At 36.7% G+C, this 20,038-nt stretch overlaps 1 protein-coding gene across 12 annotated transcripts in view; it reads right to left on the bottom strand.

The window, feature by feature from the left end:
* Positions 1-20,038, bottom strand: part of DMD (dystrophin) — a 2,447,064-nt gene that overhangs the window by 1,779,792 nt on the left and 647,234 nt on the right. For 11 of the 12 annotated variants that reach the window (XM_049872854.1, XM_049872851.1, XM_049872858.1 and 8 more), the window contains 2 exons: positions 6,611-6,792; positions 4,421-4,552 (listed from right to left, as the gene is read on the bottom strand). In XM_049872854.1, coding sequence (XP_049728811.1) covers positions 4,421-4,552; positions 6,611-6,792 — 314 coding nt within the window. The remainder of the gene's footprint in view (positions 1-4,420; positions 4,553-6,610; positions 6,793-20,038) is intronic. The other variant, XM_049872859.1, reaches the window with a different exon arrangement.

The following is a 20,038-nucleotide window of genomic DNA, read 5'->3' as shown; positions in this document are numbered from 1 at the left end:
GAAGGCAGGGATTTTTTTGGGGGGGGGTCATGTTTGTTTATGGCTGTATTTTTTGGTCCTTATAATAGTGCTCGACACTTAAGTGTCAAATGAATACACTATTCCAAGTGCAAGTAACACTATATATAAAAATCATAGTAGAGAATACTCAGAGTTACCTAGTATGAGCTTGGAGTTAGACAAATCTAATTTGAATCCATACTGTGTCACTCATTGGCCAGGCCTTGAAATATGGATTAGATTCACCAATTTCAAAAGGACACAAAAGTCATTTAAGGCTGAGAGAAATCTAAAAGCCAAAGTAAGAAATGTCTTTGCACTTGCAGAAGAGAGAAAGTGATTTACACTGGTTGGAGTAAAGAAAACATGAAATATTTCAGTGTGAAAAAGCTTGAAAATATACATTATTAATAAACCATAGAGTTTTCAATGGAATTTAAGAGAGTGGATGTGTTAAATAGGCAAAAGAAAGTAAAGAAAGTTTTGTTGATGATGTTATCAGAGCTGCAAGTGAAGAAATTTAACCTGGATAAAAGAGGGTTAAGCTAAAGATAGTTGTATCAATTGCAAAGCTATTTTTATAGTCTTGAAGACAGGTATTGAGGGCCTGATCCAGGGTAGTATCTATGAAAATGGAGGAGAGAGAACCTATTAGAGAAATATTGTGGAAAAGAAAAAATATGTCACACATGTGAGCTTCAATGACTGCTGGGTCATGTTTTCATTTACCTAACAAAAAAAGGACAAGAAACAGGTTTTGAGAGATGACACATGGGAAAGTAATTAGATTTGAGGAATCAGTGGGAAATCAAGGTATAGATACAAAACAAAGAGTTGAAAACCAGTTGTTTCAGGAGAGATTGTTAATGGTGAAAACATAGACACAAAAGACATCTGCATAAACTTGAAGTCCAAATATATCATATTGATAAGGGAGGGAATTTATAGATAAGAGGGCCAAGGATCTTCCATGAGATTGCTATGATAAGGGGGTTGAAAAAGAATGACTCAGGTAATGAAAGAAGTACCTAATAATCAGAGAGAGAGAGAAAGGAAGCTTCTGAGTTGACAAGCAATGATAAAAAGAGTTCCAGTGAAGGTAAAAGGCCATGGTCACCGGGTGGTGCAAATGGCTGACCTTCTAGGCGGATAACTAAAAGGCTCCAGGCTCAGTTCACCCAGAGGCACCTCAGAAGAAAGGGCTAGCAGTTTACTTAAAAAAAAAAAATCAGCCATTGAAAACTCTATGGAGTACAGTTCTACTTTGATACACAGGGGGTCATGAAGACTGAAAGGCAATCCAAGGGTAAATGGTAGAAAGCCATGAGTGCTGAAAAAGAGCCATTTGGTTAGGTAACTAAGAATAAATATTTCCTGAATAATTAAATGAATAAAGACAGAAACACATAGTAGGATATTAGGAAAATAGTGAGGAATGCTGTATTTGAGAGGAGAGGGCATACAAGTGGTATGTGTACATGTATGAGTTTTAAACAGGGTAAGGCACCAAGAGAAAGAAATTGATGATGATAGAGTGGTGGGGATTTTTTGTTATATGATTATGAGAATGAGTGTCATTATCGTTGTCTTAAGAACAGGAATAAACTATAATGATAAAAAAGGATGTCCTCCATCCAAAGGTTGATGACAGTTAAGCGATACAATTAGGGGAAATCAGGGGCTCACACCAAATGGAGTGTCTTGGAAAACTCATCTATGGGCAGGGATCCTGAGTCAGTTCAGATTGCTTCACCTCAACAGGTTGACAACCTGCAATGAGTATAAATCAGATTTCTAAGTTTGGAGGAAAATTTGTTTCCAATAGACTGGGGCCACAAAGATAATCGATGACTTTTATGTTTTTCATAAGGGACAGTCACCAGTGTGGTTCTCTCCCCTTCTGGAAAAATTCATTCATCTTTGTAGACCATCAAGTAAACATCTGAATGAAGTTTTCTAGTGGATTCCAATCCTGTCTCTCTTGAGTTCATTATAAATGGATCAGATACAACCCGCAGGGTACAGTGCACCCCTGCACCACCAGGGTTCCTTTAGAAATAATCAGACTATATCAATCCCTATTATTTGTGATTAATGCTGCTTCTTTTTAAGAGGAAAACACTAGGGTTATCAATAAAATAGATAAGTAAGTTTGTTGTTTATATCATGAGCTATTATGGATCTTGCAAGATTTAGACAAAGGTAGAGCGAACAAATGGAGTCTAGCAAAATTTAAGTCCATTTGCAATTACTTCCTTAAGAAGTCATACCTGAGCAATGCCTTAATGAGGTGGTAATGAGGTAAAAATGTGCTACCAGAATATGCATTGGAAAAAAACCTTTTGGAAAAGACAGCTCAAAAAAGTCATAATGAAGAAAAAAAATCCTTATTTATTGCCTTCCTTTATGTTCCTACATTTTAGGATTTGTACATCTATTCTTTAAGTCTTGGTGCTTTCAACGGAAGGACTGGAATAAAAACTCTGAGTGAGCAGAGAAGAGAGACATGATAGGAGAGTAAGAGTGAGAGATTCTATGCCCCATATTTTTTACAATATGGTGTATACCAATAGCAAAGTATTTTAACGTTCTGCTTTGAAAACAATATTATAGTCCAGGGAGAAGAGAGGGAGAGAGAAAAAATGGATAATACTAAATCTCTCATTGCCTTAATAAACTCCAGGTGAAAATAGCATCTACCACATCTATGAATTGTTAAAAGGATTAGACTTAGTTACCATAATGTGTGTAGAAGAGGTGATCTGGCGTATAGTAAACCAAAACATGTGGCCAAAGTATTATTATTCACCGATATTTAGGGAACTGTGGCATAGCAAGGTTAAGAGTTTTGTCCAGCATTATACAAATAGCCTGTGGAAACTAAAATGGGAATCTAATCAAAGATGAGGCTAAGTCATGGAAGCTCTCTCTCACCCAGTCTCCTTTGCTCAGCTTTCCAAGAAAACTGGCAAAGGGGAGGGGACATAACTACCCCTCAAATAGATGTTGCTTTGGGGGATTCTTTCAGAGTTAACAGTTTCCTGCCTCATCTTTCAAGCAAATATGCCAAACAAATCACTAACTAAATAACCCAGTAACCCAGTGCCCTCGAGTTGATTCCGACTCATAGTGACCCTATACTAACTACACACCAATATTGTTTAAGGAAAAACAAACAAAAAACAATTAGTCTCCAAAAATGTACATACTTTTCAGCAAGATCACTAAATTCTCATTTGTAGTGTAGCTTTGATAAAACTCCTCTCAAAAAAATTCTTCAAAATGTTCACTGAACCAAATAACTAAAGCTTTCTTTTAAAAGCTGTTCCTCGGAAACCTTATGGGGCAGTTCTACCCTGTCCTATACGATCACTATGAGTCGGAATCAACTCGACAGCAATGCCTTTGGCTTTTAAAAGAAATTCTAGCCAGTCTAGCAATTCTGGAATATTTTATTTCCACGCTCTAACACACACAAGGCTAGAATTTCTTGTATTTTTATGTTTCCTGCGATACCACAAGAGTGGAAAGCTTCACTGAGAAGATTCCTCATATAGAAAAAAAAAATGATTCCTCATATAGAAAGTATTAAATGGTGCATAGAATCTAACCTGATTTTGGGGGGAATTTTTCTTATAAATATTACAGAGTCTGTTGTACACAAATTTAAATCAGCAAAATCTAAAGAAATCATATCAATAAGCTTGCATTTATCTTTTCCTTAAATAAAAAGAAAATAAAAACATTTTGTAAAATAAAGGCCTCAACAGAGTATATATTATCCTTTATATATCAAATATCTAGAAAAATCTCCACAAAGAGCGCGGTTAGTAATTTTCACCTATTTGCCGACACCTTTTTTTTTTTTTTAAGTTGCATATATATACCCCAAACTTCAGGAGTCTGGGTGGTGCAAAAAGTTAAGCGCGCAACTATTAACTGAAAGATTCACAGTTCAAATCCAGCCAGAAGCACCTCGAAAGACAGGCTTGGCGATCTGCTTCGGACACACCCTTGAAGACCTTCTGGAGCAGTTCTACTCTGCATAGATGGGGTTACCATGAGTTAGAATACACTTGATGGCAACTATCAACAGCAACAGTAAGCTTCAAGTTGTTTGTTTTTTATAACCATTAGAAGCCTTTGTAAAAGAGAACCTTATAGGTAATGATATAAGAATAATACAAAACCATTACTATGAGAATCACCATTCAAAAAGAATCATCATTTGTTAAAGCTATAGCAGTGTTAATAACAGAACAGCATCGTGTGAGAGAATCTAATAAAACTAGGGAAAACAAAACACCTGTTAATGGAGGAGAAAAAGGGCACTGCAAAAGTAATATAAGCAAAAGTGATATGAGATAACCTCAGCTGGAGAAATTCTTTGGTTTGTTGAACAGAGTAAAAGTTGACAGACCTGTGGAGGAAATGGACTCCGTGTGGGGTCAGAGGTGGTGACATAAGCAGCCTGTGTGTAGGCATAGCTCTTGAACCGAGGTTTAGGAGAGGAAGAAGTTCGCTCATAGCCCTGCGCTAGACTGACAGTGATCTGCAGAGAAGGATTGGGGAAGGGAGGCAGAGAGAAAGGAGACATTGTAAATGATCTTGGAAGTGCTACTTTCCAACACAGTAGAAAAATGGACATAAAATAGAAAAGGCAAGATGAAAGCTTAATCCCAAATACATATTAGTGATATTAGAAACCAGTGTTGTTTTTGTTGTCAGGTGCCGTCCAGTCCGTTCCAACATCTAGCGACCTTATTATGTACAACAGAATGAAACATTGCCCGGTCCTGTGCCATCCTCATGATCATTGCTGTGTTTGAGCCCATTGTTGCAGACACTGTCTCAACCCATCTCCTTGAGGGTCTTCTTCTTTTTTGTTGACCCTCTACTTTGCCAAGCATGATGTTCTTCTCCAGAGACTGGTCCCTCCTTATAACATGTTCAAAGTACATGAGAGGAAGTCTCACCAGCCTCCCCTCTAAGGAACATTCTGGTTGTACTTCTTCTAAGACAGGCTTGTTCATTCTTCTGGAAGTCCATGGTATATTCAATATTCTTTGCCAATACCATAATTCAAAGACATCAATTCTTCTTCAGTCTTCCATATTCATTGTCTAGCTTTCACATGAATATGAGGTGATTGAAAACACCATGGCTTGGGTCAGGCGCACCTTAGTCCTCAAAGTGACATCTTTGCTTTTTAACACTTTAAAGAGGTCTTTTGCAGCAGATTTGCCCAATGTAATATGTTGTTTGATTTCTTGACTGCTGCTTCCATGGGTGTTGACTGTGGACCCATGTAAAATGAAACCTAGAAACAGGTACACTCCAAGACATGTGGCATTTGATGTCATGTTGGTACACAGGGAATCAGGGAAGATGTGAGGGCAGGATTTAATTGCAATGATCCCATTCTAACAATTCCGGCACTAATATGGGATGGTGCTCTTCAATCTGGCAAAAACAGGCATCGAAAGGCAATTTTCTCTAAACACAAAGTAAACAAAGCCAGAATCCATCAGGTCAATACTCTGGAAAAGACTGAAACTTTCATAAGCTAAATATAGAACGAGCTCAGTAGAGTGAGAAAATTAGGTCTAAGAGCTTTCGATGCCTTCAGCAGAAAGTTTGCTAAAGCCTTTCTCCTTGTTTGTGTCCAGGAAAGTACAAGAAAATACCCAAAAATGTCCAATGCTGAGAGAGAGAGAGGAAACAAGCCAATGTAATATTGGAATCCCAATGCGGTCTGTACAATAATATAATGAAGAATTTTATTACATGTACTCTTCACTTAACTTTTATTTGAAATATTTTAAACCACTTGTATCTTTTCAAAACTGTCATCTTGAATACTCAAAAGTTGTTAATACATCAGCAAGTTGCCATCAAATTGAGAACATTATTAAACCAAGTACATGCCTTTGCTCTTGCTCTAGCTCTTTGTTTTATCTGATGGAGAATTTAATATGTGCGTAGTGCTGTCTTTTGTTTTATTTCATTTTACACAATGGAAATGCAATAGATTCTATGTCCCATATTTTTACAATATGGTGTGTACCAATAGCAGAGTATTTTAACATTCTGCTTTGAAAACAATATTATAGTCCATTAATATCAGGTACGTGGGAGAAAGATGTGGTAGTCTGCTTCTGTAAAGATTACAACTTTGGAAACCTATGGGGCAGTTCTACTCTATCCAAGAGGGTTGCTATGAGTCAGAATCAACGTGACTATAAAGTGTTTAATATCAGCACAGTTTGAATAGTTTATATAGACTGATTCTGTCTCCCTTTCTCTCTAAACACACATACACTCACACGTGTATACACACTCACACACGCATATAAATACACATGCACGCATATATATATGCACACGCACACACATACATACACACACATATATATGTATATACACAGACATGTATATATATGCATATACAGACATACACATATATACTCATACACAGACATATATACACACACATATAAACATATATACTCTGTATGTATGTGTATGTATATATGTGTGTGTGTATAACCTAAAAATGCAAATCAAATAGAAAACATCTTTGATACTAGCTGTCCTTTAGATACATTACCTGTTGAGAATAGTGCATTTGATGATGTAATTGAAAATGTTCTTCCCGAGTAACTTTTGATGGCCTTGGCAACATTTCCACTTCCTGGATGGCTTCAATGCTCACTTGTTGAGGCAAAACTTGGAAGAGCGATGTGACGTACATTAAGATGGACTTCTTATCTGGATAAGTAGTGGCAACATCTGTAAGCAAATTAACACCACGCATCAATTTCTGGTTTCTATATTTGAGACTCTGAAAAGGGGATGAACAAATCAATGCTAAGGAAAGAAGGCAGATTAGCGAGTCCTCAATTGTCCATGAATGTCCTCCAGGGATTAATTAGAACATGATAATTAGGCCTAAAACGTCCTTCCAATTTGGCAGACCAATGAGATAAACACTAAAGTTAATTTCTTTTCCTTGTTCACATAAAAACTTCATTTCAGCATACTCTTTCCAAAGTCAAATTGCAAAACCAGCCCATCTTAGAGAGCAGCTTTCATTAGCCAAGGAACAAAAATAAAAGATTATATTTTTCTTTCCTTGGAAAGTCATATTAGCTTGTCAGTTAAAATGGTGCTTTGATAATTAAACAAATACACAAAAGAGCTTAATGCCTTGGCTTCCAGTAAAGAAAGCCTGTACCCTTCCAATCAAATTTTTGCTGGTGATAACATAAGGGCTAAATAACTCTCTGTGTTGAAATGAGTCATGCATTTTCAAAATAAAAATAAAATAGCAATATCTGTATGCATAATGATGGGTCATACTCCTTAATAAATTAAAAGTATTTGTTTACATTATGGTATATCTGCTAAAGTTGGATGTCACTTTCATTCTCAGACTTCAGAGATAAATCCCAAAGTCTTTTACATAAAGTTGCTCTCACTTTATGTCCTTTTCTACATTCAGGGAGTGAAAGAAAGCCAGCATTTAAAGTCAATAGTAATTTGTAATAACCCATATAAAGTGGCAGCTCCTTCAAAAGGTTCTTTTGCTGTTTGCCATTCCAATTTACCCACTGTGCTCATTCCAGGGAACCAAGATGTAGAAATAATCCTTTAGGTGAAGCTTATCGTTAATCCCAGAGGTGCTAAAAATAAATTGTGGCAGGAGGCCAAGGAAAATTTACACCAATGTTCCAAGGCATTTTTCTCACCTTAAATCTATCTTAACTTCGCTAACATTAAATGATCTGTTTTAATTAAATATGTATGTTCTTTTCAGGTATTCGGATTATGAGTAAAAAAGCCAAGAGTGAAATCTGAATTTCACTAGCATAAAAGGAGGCTGAACAGGTAATGCAGCCCATCCCTTTGGAAGGAGCAGAAACACGATTCATCAGAACAACTTTTTAAAAAAGAGTTGCAAGGGAGGGAAACATTAATGTCCTAGGTCTGCTGCTATCCATAGCATAATACGGTAGATTTTAATGTGCATATGAATCACCTGGGGGACCTTTTTAAACTACAGAGCCTGATTCAGTAGGGCAAGGGTGGAGCTTGAATCTCTGCATCTCCAACAGGTGATGCTGATGCTGCTGGTCTGAGGACCACACTTTGATTAATGAGGGTCAAAAAACACCACCAAGTCGGAGTCTTTAGATGTCTCACTGTACCCGTATGCAGACTTGAACATCAAAATCTACCATTTTATTGTTTTACTCATTTCTCCAACAGATATTTATTGAACATTTCTTGTATACACAAGGTTGAGAGGTACTAAGTTATACAACGCATATTTTCTGCTCCTTGTTATACCCTAATTATTAACCAACAGATGGTGAAGAGGATTTTTTGCCAATGCATTTTAAGGGAGAACTAAAGAATCCTTTGTGTATGAGCGCAACTTTTTAAATAAATCTTACTAACTTAGCTTTAAAATTCGGAAGCCTAAAATTTTCCTTTTATTTGATGATTGTTTCTCAAGTGTTTTTTTGTTTGGCAGATACTATACTTTTTCACCGTATCTTGTAACTATAGAATGCTATCTTCCTTTTCATTAGTATTGTTGGTTTTATCTGCAATGAGCATAATTTAGAACTCCATTTTTGAAATTGGATTAATAAAACCATGCTATGAGAGAGGCATTGGATGAAAACAAATTGATCCTGCAGCTGTCCACTGCTGTATTATACATAGACATATGTGTGCATATGTTTGACCTCAAGTATATGCCTTCATAAAAAATGAACTAAAAGTAAAAATAGAACAGGCATTTTATCTGTTGCCTTAGGAAAATACCAAAATTGAAATAAATGTTATCTCTATATAAAAAATCATGTAGATTGAATGGAAATGTTCATAAACATCAGTCATTACAATAAATTTACCCTATTTGACCAAATCTATTAATTCTAATCGATTTGTATCCTGCCTCTGAGAAAGTGTGGGATTCATTAATGCCAGCTGGTAAAGTTCCATGTTTCTTTTTTTAAAGGAAGAAATTTAGATCTGAAATATATTTTTTCAACTCCTTCAACATATAATTACTAAAAAAAAAACTACTGTGTTTTTAAAAATTTAATAGATTATTCAGGAGCTTAAAAAGAGAGGAATTGGGTGGATTTTCCTCACAAGGAATTGATCATCCTTTGGAATAATCAGAAAAGTACAAAATAATCACATTGCTGAACAGACTTGAAAATGGGTTCCTCAAATTGATACAACCAGCACTTCAACATGCTCAGATAAAGGAAGAAATTGTATATTATGGGAGAAAATTCTTCATAACTGGGAAACTGAAATGAATTAAGTACATATACAGTTTCACCAGCTGAAAATGGAGGAATGGGGAAGGATGCTTCAGGGAGTGGAATAGCATGAACAGAAGTGCAGAGTTATTGACAGATTAGACATACCCTGGGAATAGTACCTTCAGGGTATTATCCACTGAGAGGAGGGGATTGAGAAATAAGATAAAATGGGTAGATTGTAGTTAGAACATTGAGGGGTCATCCATAGCACTAAAAAAAAACTGCACTTAGCTCCATAGATTGGAAAAAAAGCTAATTCTGAGCAAGAATGTGACAATATCAATGTTTTAGTAATGTAAAACCCATCAGTGCAGAATGTATGGATAGAAAGAAAAACTGGCGGGAAGTAGGAGGCTACAATCCAGATACAAAGTGTTAGAGAACAAATCCAGGACTGTGTAAAGGCGGATTTAAAAACAAGCAATGTATGAGAGAAACTGCTAAACTAGGTTCTAAAGGACTTCATTCAATTTTGAAATAATTTTGTCTACAGTCTTCGGTGAATGCCTATATTACAAAACTCTATGTTAAGTCCTGAGGACACAAAGATTGATAAACTGAGATAGAAATGAAGGAAGATTAGGAGGGGAGAGGGAGACTGATTACTCTGTAACCATAGTAAGAAGTGGCCACCCACACAAATTCCAGTCACATTTAGCCAATTAACAATGACCTTCCTCTGTGATCATGCTTCCAAAAGCCAAGAGTGGCTATGATGCAGAACAGGTTTCAACGGAGCTTCCAGCATAATACAGACTAAGAAGAAAGGCCTGGCAATTTACTACCAAAAATCAGACAATGAAAATTCTATGGAGAGCAAAGGTTCTATTTACAACTAATCATGGAATTGGTGCAGGACAAGGCACCACTTCCTTCCACTGTGTGTGGAGTCACCATGAGTCAGGGGCGTTTTAATATCAGCAAACAACACCACCCTCTGAAATGCTCAGCCTATCTTAGATTATGAGTATTCAGCTGATAAGTCCTCCCACAGATAATTATAGTCTGTACCTTATCCTAGAAATCCACAGAAACTTCATGAATTGGGGGTTATCCTCATTTGTGAGGACTGTACCAATGCCAATGTCAGGCACTCTGTGAGCACTTAAATATTTGTCAAGCAACTGAATAAAGAGAATAGTTGTAGGGATTGAAGTTGATGAGAATTGTGTAAGACAGTGACTGATGAAAAGAAAAAAAAATAATGGTATATATAATGAGCACTACAGCATTTGAAGAGCCTGAAAAATATGAGATCTGATTTATACTTTTTTTATTACAAGACATTAACATTGTATCAAATGAGAGAAGTAGCTGAACCCCCAAAATGAGAACTTATAATTATATGTGATTTTTTTTACTAAAATCCTACTATATAAAGTGTCAGTTGCCACAAAAGTTTAAATTAATAATTTCTAATTCAATCTTTGAAGGCATCTCAAAATGAAAATGCCAAGAACTCATAACACTGCTAGAGAAATTTATTTTATGAACAGTAACATTGATTCTGATGAGTGTTTCTATACTAATCAGAATTTTGATACCAGGGGCTACAGTAGAACAAATAAATCATTTAGTGAAATTCCATCATTTTCAAATGAAGAAATAGAATCCCAAAGTGGTTTTATGGCAAGTTCAAAAGCTAGACAGAATCAGAACTAGAACTTAGGTACCACATTACACTGCCTCAGCACTTCACTCACATTCTCTCCCAGAATGCTAAGCGACAGCATATGAAGACCGAGTGTCTCAAAAAGTCATTATCTAAATGGTGATCTTGTAATCACTGCAGTTCCATCACAAAGTAGTATCTCTACTTTTTATAGTATTGGAGAGACAATCCTTATATAATAAACACTTTTTTTATTTCCAAAAAGTGAGGTATACAAAGACTAAAATATACATAAAAATGTAACTTCAATAGTAACCAAATAAATGCAAATTAAATAAAGATGTGAGGTTTAACATGTTTGTTACTTTGCCTATCAGAGTATCAAAGAATTATAAAAGGATTAAAATCAATGTGGACGAGGCTTCAGTTATTCGGGCAAACTCTCTGCTAGATGAGTATCAGTTAGTTCCAACTTTATGAAAAATAATTTGGCAATAGTATCAAAAGCCTTAAAAGCACTCATATTCAATGACCCAGGGATTTTCCTTCTACAAATCCACCTCAACAAAATAATCAGAAATTTAAACTAAGATATATAAATTTGATGTGAAATTTAAACTTATTTATGATACAAAAAAGAAAAACATTATCACATAAAAAAGGAAAAAAAAATCAGACCAACCAAAATGGCCTAATAGAGAATTAATTAGAGAATGACTGAATATATAACTGTATATGAATATTACAAAGCCATTCAAAGTGTTGCTTCTGCAGGATTTTATAACATATGAAAGTGAACACTTAATATTTGCTCAATGTAATGAACTCAATGCCACTAAATTATACTTGTGAAAAATATGGAAATGGCTAAATATTTGTTACATACATATTTACCAAAAAACCTAAACCTACTGCTGTTGAGTTGATTTCAACTCAGAGCGACCCTATAGGGCAGAGCAGAACTGCCCTATACAGTTTCCAAGGAGTGCCTGGTGAATTCAAACTGCCGACATTTTGGTTAGCAGCCGCAGCACTTAACCACTACACCACCAGGGTTTCCACATACATATTTACCCAGTGAAAAAAAAAAGTGAATACTTTATAATGTAACATTGAAAAACAGGATGCACAATTTATGTAAAATATAATAACCATTTTAGGGAAAAGACCTGAGGAACATAATTCAAGATGTTAGTCAAGTGGGTGTGCTGGTGGGATTGCAAATTTCATTTTTTCCTTTCTTTGCCCTATTTAGATTTTTCGACCTCTCAGCAGAACAGAATCGACTCGATGGCAGCAGGTGTGGTTTGGTTTTTTGTATCAGCACAACTAGTTTATAATTAGATGCATATATTTTAGATTGTAAAAAAAGTATTTGCAAATATCAGAAACAACAAAAGCAAAGTTGCAAAGAGTTTTCTTTCAGCATGCTCTCACGTCAAAATAAAGTCAATGTGAATGAGCTTGTTATGAAACCGGCGCCTTCAATAAAACTATCCTTATCTTGGGCAGTCACCCTAAGGAAAGTCTGATTAGCCAGCTGCCAGGCACAATATTAAAACACCTCTGGGAAATCGAAACGAAAGGCTCCACTGTCTAAATCTCAGGACAGTTTTCGGCCAGAAGAAAGGCAAGAATTGAAAGACTGGATTATGATGCATATCATGTGTAATTGGAAAGAAGCAGGGTTTCAAAGATAATGGCTGTATAAATGTGCGCTCACAAAACTTCAGTCAGCCTTTTAAGAATTACACTTAAAAACAGAATGCCATTTAGTAACCTGGATCAGAATAAACAGAATTTTTTCCCACAGAGTTTGTCTTAGGAACAAAACTATAAAAATAAAGAACTCACTGTTCAAAGGGGAATTGGAATGGGCCAACAGGGAAGAAAAAAATTGTGGACACAAACTGAATATGATTGGATATTGCTAAATATGAAACTATAAACACATGTATGTAAACACAATCAAAACCTGTGATGGCAAAAACAAAACAAAAAACCAAATACACACATGTGAAATTCTGTAAAGCTCACTGTTGGAAGTAAAAAAAAACCCGTTGCCATTGAGTCAAATCCAACTCATACTGACCTTGAACAACATAGAACTAACTGCCCCCCACAGGGTTTCCAAGCAGCAGCTCGTAGATTCAGACAGTCAACCTTTGGTTAGTAGCAGAGCTCTTAACCACTGCACCAAGTGGGTTATAATTGGAGGGATGGAAATGAAGAGATTTATGTGATAATGTCATCTGAGCTCTAAACTCTATAGTTTATAACATGTAGGGAATATCATAGCAGTTGTCTAATTCAGGAAAACCTGGTGGCGTAGTGGTTAAGTGCTACAGCTGCTAACCAAAGGGTTGGCAGTTCAAATCCACTAGGCGCTCCTTGGAAAATCTATGGGGCAGTTCTACTCTGTCCTATAGGGTCGCTATGAGTCAGAATTGACTCGACAGCACTGGTTTCTGGGTAGTCTAATTCGTTAAGGTGTTAGATAGCTATTTTCAAAATTAATATTTTATATCCATCTCTGCATTCTACATGCCTGTATTGTCCATTTTCACTTAACTCTTTACAATGTATCTACGACATTCTAATAAAAGAATTTGCATGTGTTCTTCCAAGTTCTAGTTTGCAACATCCCGTAATATTCTGCCTTCACTAAATTAAATATTTCTTAATGAATCCATTCCATAATTTTAGCATTTCATTCACTGATCCAAGTAAGTTGCTTTTATCATCTAATAACAATGCTTCTCATTAAAGAACTATAAAATACTGTAATGAAAGTAATTTGCATTGATGAAGATGATTCAGTTTCATAATAAAATTAATAATGATAAAAAGCAATGGCTTTTATTTATCCATGAGAAACACTAAAGCATTTCCTCTTTTAAATATCCAATTATTCCTTTCAATATGCCTATGGTGTAGCTAGCAGAAAACTATCAGCATCATCTTGGCACAAATAGAAAATGATAGCTCAAACGAGTTATGCTTACCCTAGGCGAAACAGGGAAAAACAAAAACAAACAGAATCAGGTGCCAAGAGTAGACTTTAGACAAACTGTTCAGGTTTCTGGCCATCCACCAAACAATCCTAAATATGCTTTTACAAAATACTGATAATAAAATAACCATCATGTATTCAATTCAATAAATAATGGTAGCTGGAGGTGATGTTATTGGTACTGTACGGACAGTACGAGGCACTGAAAAATACATTTAACCAATATTTATTGAATTACAACTCTGTGCCAGGCTATCTTCTGGACTTTGAGAATAAAGTGTCCAATGAATGAGCCCAGAGATCTTTGATTATAACGGAGAAACCAAAGTTACAAATAAATAAATAATTTCAAACTCCTTAATTAGCCACCTACTGAAGTATCACTATCACCTACTGCTTTTTCTTCATTTTATTAAAGAATTGCCTTCCAAAAATCCCCTTTGCTGAGCTCTTTTTGGAAACTAAGTAGACATGGGGATTCAAAAATATTGATAATGCGTGAGAACAAAGTCACATAAGCCGGTGGGGCGGCGAGGGGGCTCATTAAATGGAAATTCTCAACCGATCCTGGCTCTAGCAAGTTTCAGATAAACCACTTTTCAGTTAAAAGTTTTTCTACCAAAGATCAAATACCAGCTGTGCGCAGCTAGTCATAGTGAAAAGTTCTTTCAATTTTTAATTCCAAAATGCAATAAATTTACAAAACTCCCCCTTTGTTGGAAACCCTGGTGGCGCAGTGGTTAAGAGCTATGGCTGCTACCAAAAGGTCAGCAGTTCAAATCCACCAGGTGCTCCTTGGGAACCCTATGGGGCAGTTCTACTCTGTCCTATAGGGTCGCTATGAGTCGGAATTGACTCGACAGCAAGTGGGTTTGGTTTTGGTTTGTCTCTTTGTCAGCTACTCATTGCGTTTGCACCCTATTAAATATTTACTTATGTTTATATTTATTTTAAGGCGGCCTGGTGGCTCAGTTGTTAAGCATTCTTCTGTTAATGGAAAGGTTGCTAATTCAAGTCCACCCAGCCACTCAGCGGGAGAAAGACGTGGCAGTTGGCTTCCATAAAAATTTATAGCCTTGGAAACTCTGTCAGGCAGTTCTACTCTGTCCTATAGGGTCTTTAGGAGTTGGAATCAACTCTGTGGCAATGGGTTTTTTTGTTTTGTTTTGGTTTGATTTTTTTATCTTAAAAATGTGCTTGGCCATTTAAAACCTTAGAACAGCTTTTCAGTACATATTTTCTAAAGCCGGGAGACTAGAAGCTAGCTTGACCTAACAAATGGAAGTTAATCAGTCAGTGTGGGAGACTACTGATAGAAAAACATTTGTACTTTCTTACAATTCTCTCCTCATGCCTATTGTGGGAAGAACTATCGGAGTTTCCATTTGAGAAGGAAGTATTTTGGTTCAGTGACATTTAACTCTGCTTCCTTAATTGTCACCTGCTGTTTTTGTACTTTGCTTTTAAGCTAAGTAAATTGACTTCTTTTTTCCTGCTGCTAGAAAATGTAGTGAGTTTCATAAGCACCCCCCCTCCTATCTTCTTTCCTGACACAAAATATTCTATTTCTACCTCCTGCTTCATAAGTACCCCCCCCCACTCTCCTATCTTCTTTCCTGACACAAAATATTCTATTTCTACTTCTTCATACTTTTACGCTGTTAAAAATGATTATTGATAAAGAGGCCAGAATGGAGATGCTTATTTCACACAGGACATATTTCATTGGTTATTATAGTGCATTATGGTATGTTTTGGAATTCAGAAATATGCTTAATGGTGTAAGATCAATTCTGCGGCAAAGCCCTCAGTGATGACTATCTTCGGACAGAAGTTATATATAAAGAGTAACTATTTTTGAAACAAGTAGTATACAAATTTACCCACATGAATTCTGACTCGTGGCGATCCCATGTGTTACAGAGTAGAACTGCTCCATTAGGTCTTCCCGCCTGTAATCTTTCTGGAAGCAGACTTCCATGCCTTTCTTCTGCCCTTTCCAGGTGCTGGGTGGGTCGGAATTGCCAACCTTTAGGTTATTTGTTGTTGTGTTGTTAGTTGCTGTCAATGCTGGCTTATGGCAATCCCATAGGTGCAGAGTAGAACTGCTCCAGAGGGTTCTCAAAGCTGTGATCTTTCAGAAGCAGAGAACCAGGCCTATCTTCCAAGGTACCTCTGGGTGTATTCAAACCACCAACCTTTTAGCTAGTAGTCCATTACTTAACTGTTCACACAACTCAGAGACTTCAACATTCAATATACCCATTGCCGTTGAGTCAATTCTGACTCATAGTGACCCTACAGGACACAGTAGAACTGCCCCATATGGTTTCCAAGGAGTGCCTGCTGGATTCGAACTGCCCACCTTTTGGTTAGCAGCTGTAGCTCTTAACCACTATGCCACCAAGGTTTCCAACATTCAATATAATACATCTTTATTTATTTTGTAGAGAAGGGCTCTGAAACAATATGAGATCTTGTCTCTACAAAGGGCCAGGGGCGGTTCTGGTTAATGCCACCCAGAGACTCCTTAGCTAAGTACTCAACTGCAAACCATTTGCGGCATCCTGGGACCTTATCAAAGAGCTTAGTCTGTTGAGTCAAACATACCTCAATCAAATCATAGCTCTGTCTCTTATAGGTAGGAGACCGTGGTATTAACTAAATTATGTAAATCTCAGTCTCTTTATTGCACAATGAAGAAGTGATACACTCTAGTACATTTTCAAATACAGAGACATATTTTGCTTTTGATAGTACTTAACAAAACCTGAGTTTGAGCTTTCTAGCTTCTCTTAATGTAATTGGGCGTCTCCAATTATAAATGCAATAGTGAATATGGATGACAAATAACTTCTGTGATTGAAAAATAGGTAAATTTACAACTTCACAGACGTGAAAGGAAGCAATGATGGAGAGAAGCACAAATGAAAAAGAGCATACGCATCAAAAATCAAAAAATAAGCAAATGTGAAAACAATAAGATAACTTTTTATACAACAGACTGTAATCAATGATGTTAAAAAGGTATGCAATATAACTCAAGTGCTTGATATTCATACAAATTGTATGTACTCATTAAGAGTTCATTGAATAGAATTTGTTGTGTGGGGTGGGGAAGAGAGAGGTTAAAAAATATACTGGGTAAATTGAGGTGTAGTGTGGAAAAAAAAAACAGGATATTTTTCTGTGCTCCTATCTACGTTTGGAATGGCTTTTATATATATATATATATATATATATATATATATAGACCTACCTCATCTTCCCATCGCCAAATCACAGATATTGACACCTATACCCAGCCACTCGTTCTTCCCTCCTGTTGCAATTAAAGTGCTCCCATTTCAATTAAGGCAAATCTCTCTACTTGTACTTTTCACTTGTTTTCTATTGAATCATCAATCTTTCCTCAGCCGATACACATGCTTTCCTAACTTGCATTTTAAAGACAGAAAAAACACTACCAGTGGTGTGCTGGTTATCTGGTTCTCCAAAAATAGCAACAACAAAACCCCAATCAGTAGTTTGCCCTTCTCTAAGGCGTAAATACTCCCACCCTGGATGATTTCAAGCTACCAATTGTTTAACAACCTGCTGACATAATTCTTAGAAATTTTACAATCTGCTCTTGTGAGCCTGTAAGATCAGGCTCCAGGACACCATGGTAACTGTTAATACGGTTATACCCTTGTTCTTTCATCTATTTCAATATTTCTTCTTCCATTCATGATAAAGCTTTTCAAATATTTTGGCTATACTTTCTCTATCTGCTTTCCTACTCCCTATTCACTCAACTAAAATTCATTGTTATTGGCTGCTGAAAGGTTGGTCTCTGACTCGTGGAGACCCCATGTACAACAGAACAAAATGTTGTCCCATGATAAGCTGCAGATCGCATTATGTGATCCATAGGGTTTTCATTGGCTGATTCTCAAATGGAGATTGCCAGACCTTTCTTCCAAGTCATCTTAGTCTGGAAGATCTGCTGAAACTTGTTCAATATCATAGCAGCACACAACCCTTAGCCAGGAATTGAACCTGGGCCTCCTGAATGGAAGGCAAGAATTCTACCACTAAGCCACTAATGCCACTCACAGTTACCTCATATTTACCAGGCACTTTTTCAATTCCGAGGAATACCACAGTAAACAACACAAAGTCCCTGCCCTCACAGAGTCTAGATTCTAGGTGAGACCCGGACAATAAGGTTAAAAAAAAAATCTATACCCTCTTGGATTTTAAGGGCTATAGAGAAGAGTGAAAAGAGTCCTGTTGTTGCAAAGGTTAAACACTCTGCTGCTCACCAAAAGGTTGGCAGTTGGAATCCACCCAGTGGCTCCATGGGAAAAAGATCTGGCAATCCATTCCCATAAAGATTACAGCCTAGAAAACCCTATGGGGAAGTTCTATTCTGTCACATGGAGTCGCTGTGAGTGGAAATCACCTCAGCGGCATCTAACAACAACTATAGAACAGTAAAGGGAATATGGAAATGGATGAAGTGGGCTAATCTTTTAAAGAAGATGAGCATGGAAAACTCTCTGATTAATACCAGAGCAGAAAAATGGCTTCTATTGCTCTACTCTATTAGTGGCTACCATTTTGCCAAACTTAATGTTTTTCCATCTGCAAAGTACTCTATAGCTCCCAGTAACACCAGTTTATTCTTAAACTATTTTGGTTTACTTGGATTCTTTCATACTACATTTTTTCAGTTTTTATAGCTATTTAGGCACCCTAGTGGTGCAGTGGTTAAGAGCTCGGCTGCTAACCAAAAGGTTGGCAGTTCAAATCCACCAGCCGATCCTTGGAAACCCTATGGGGCAGTTCTACTCTGTCCTATAGGGTCACTATGAATCGGAATCGACTCAGCAGCAACAGGTTTGGTTTTAGGTTTAGGCATACTTTGAGCCCTGGTGATGTAATGCTTAAGCACTCAGCTGCTAATAGAAAGGTTGGCAGTTCGAACCCACCAGTCACTCTGTGGGAGAAAAGAGCTGGCAATCTGCTCCCATAAAATTTTCAGCCTAGGAAACCCTATGGGGCAGTTCTACTTTGTCCTATAGGGTTGCTATGAGATTGATTTGACTTGACAGCACATAGCAACAATAACAACTGCCACACTTCCTCAGCTTCTCTTTCTGGCCCTGCTTATCTAAAAGATATACAATTTTGGAGTAATTTAGAGGTTGGATTTTTTGACACTCACTCTTTCCTAGTGATGTCATTTTTTTTTTTTTTACTACTCTCTCTCTCTTAAATATTGCCTGTATGCTAATGATGTCCAAATGCCTATTTTCAGGGGAGACCTCTACCCTCAGGTCCAGACTGCTGATTCGATTTTAACATGCAGAGATAGCTCATATTTGCTATGTCCAAAATAAGGCTTTTGATTCCCTTCAAAATCATTAATCTCCCACTTAACTCCATCTTGAAAAAAAAGGCAACAATATGCATTTCTTGTGTCAGTCTATAAAATTAGTAATCATTCTCGAGTTTTCTATTTGCTGCATTCCCACATTATCCATTACCAAGCCATTTCATGCCTGCCTCTGAAAGAAATGCATGTATTCACCTAGCTTCATCTTCACTATCGCAGCCAAGCCATTATATTTACATCCTAACTGTTCTTATGCCTTTCAATCTATTCTCCATGCAAGACCTGGAATTATCTTTTCTAAAATACAAATTAAATTGCAATGCCTTCATATATACAGCCCTTCAAAGGCCTCTCATTTTGTTTAGAATATATCCAGACATTTTACTATACCCTACAAGGTACTGCATGATCCCATTCTGCACACTTAGCTAATGTCATGTATTACCATTCATCATTGCCCAATATTTTTCAGCCATATTGGCCTTGTTTGTGTATATCAAATACCAGAAGCACTTTTTCACCTCTTGTACTTTATGTATGCGCCTCTCTCTACCTGGAATATTTTCTTCATCTTTTCACAGTTTTTTGGTTAATTCTTATCTTTAGGTCTTAGCTGAAATGACTCCTTTTTGGACATGCATTTTTAACCACTCCACTTCAAGAGTTCTCTCCCTTAATTTTAC

Source organism: Elephas maximus, chromosome X (genome assembly GCF_024166365.1).
Source record: "Elephas maximus indicus isolate mEleMax1 chromosome X, mEleMax1 primary haplotype, whole genome shotgun sequence".
Lineage (NCBI taxonomy): Eukaryota > Metazoa > Chordata > Mammalia > Proboscidea > Elephantidae > Elephas > Elephas maximus.
The sequence above is the reverse complement of the archived record's forward strand: the minus strand, read 5'-3'. Positions and strand labels throughout refer to the sequence as shown.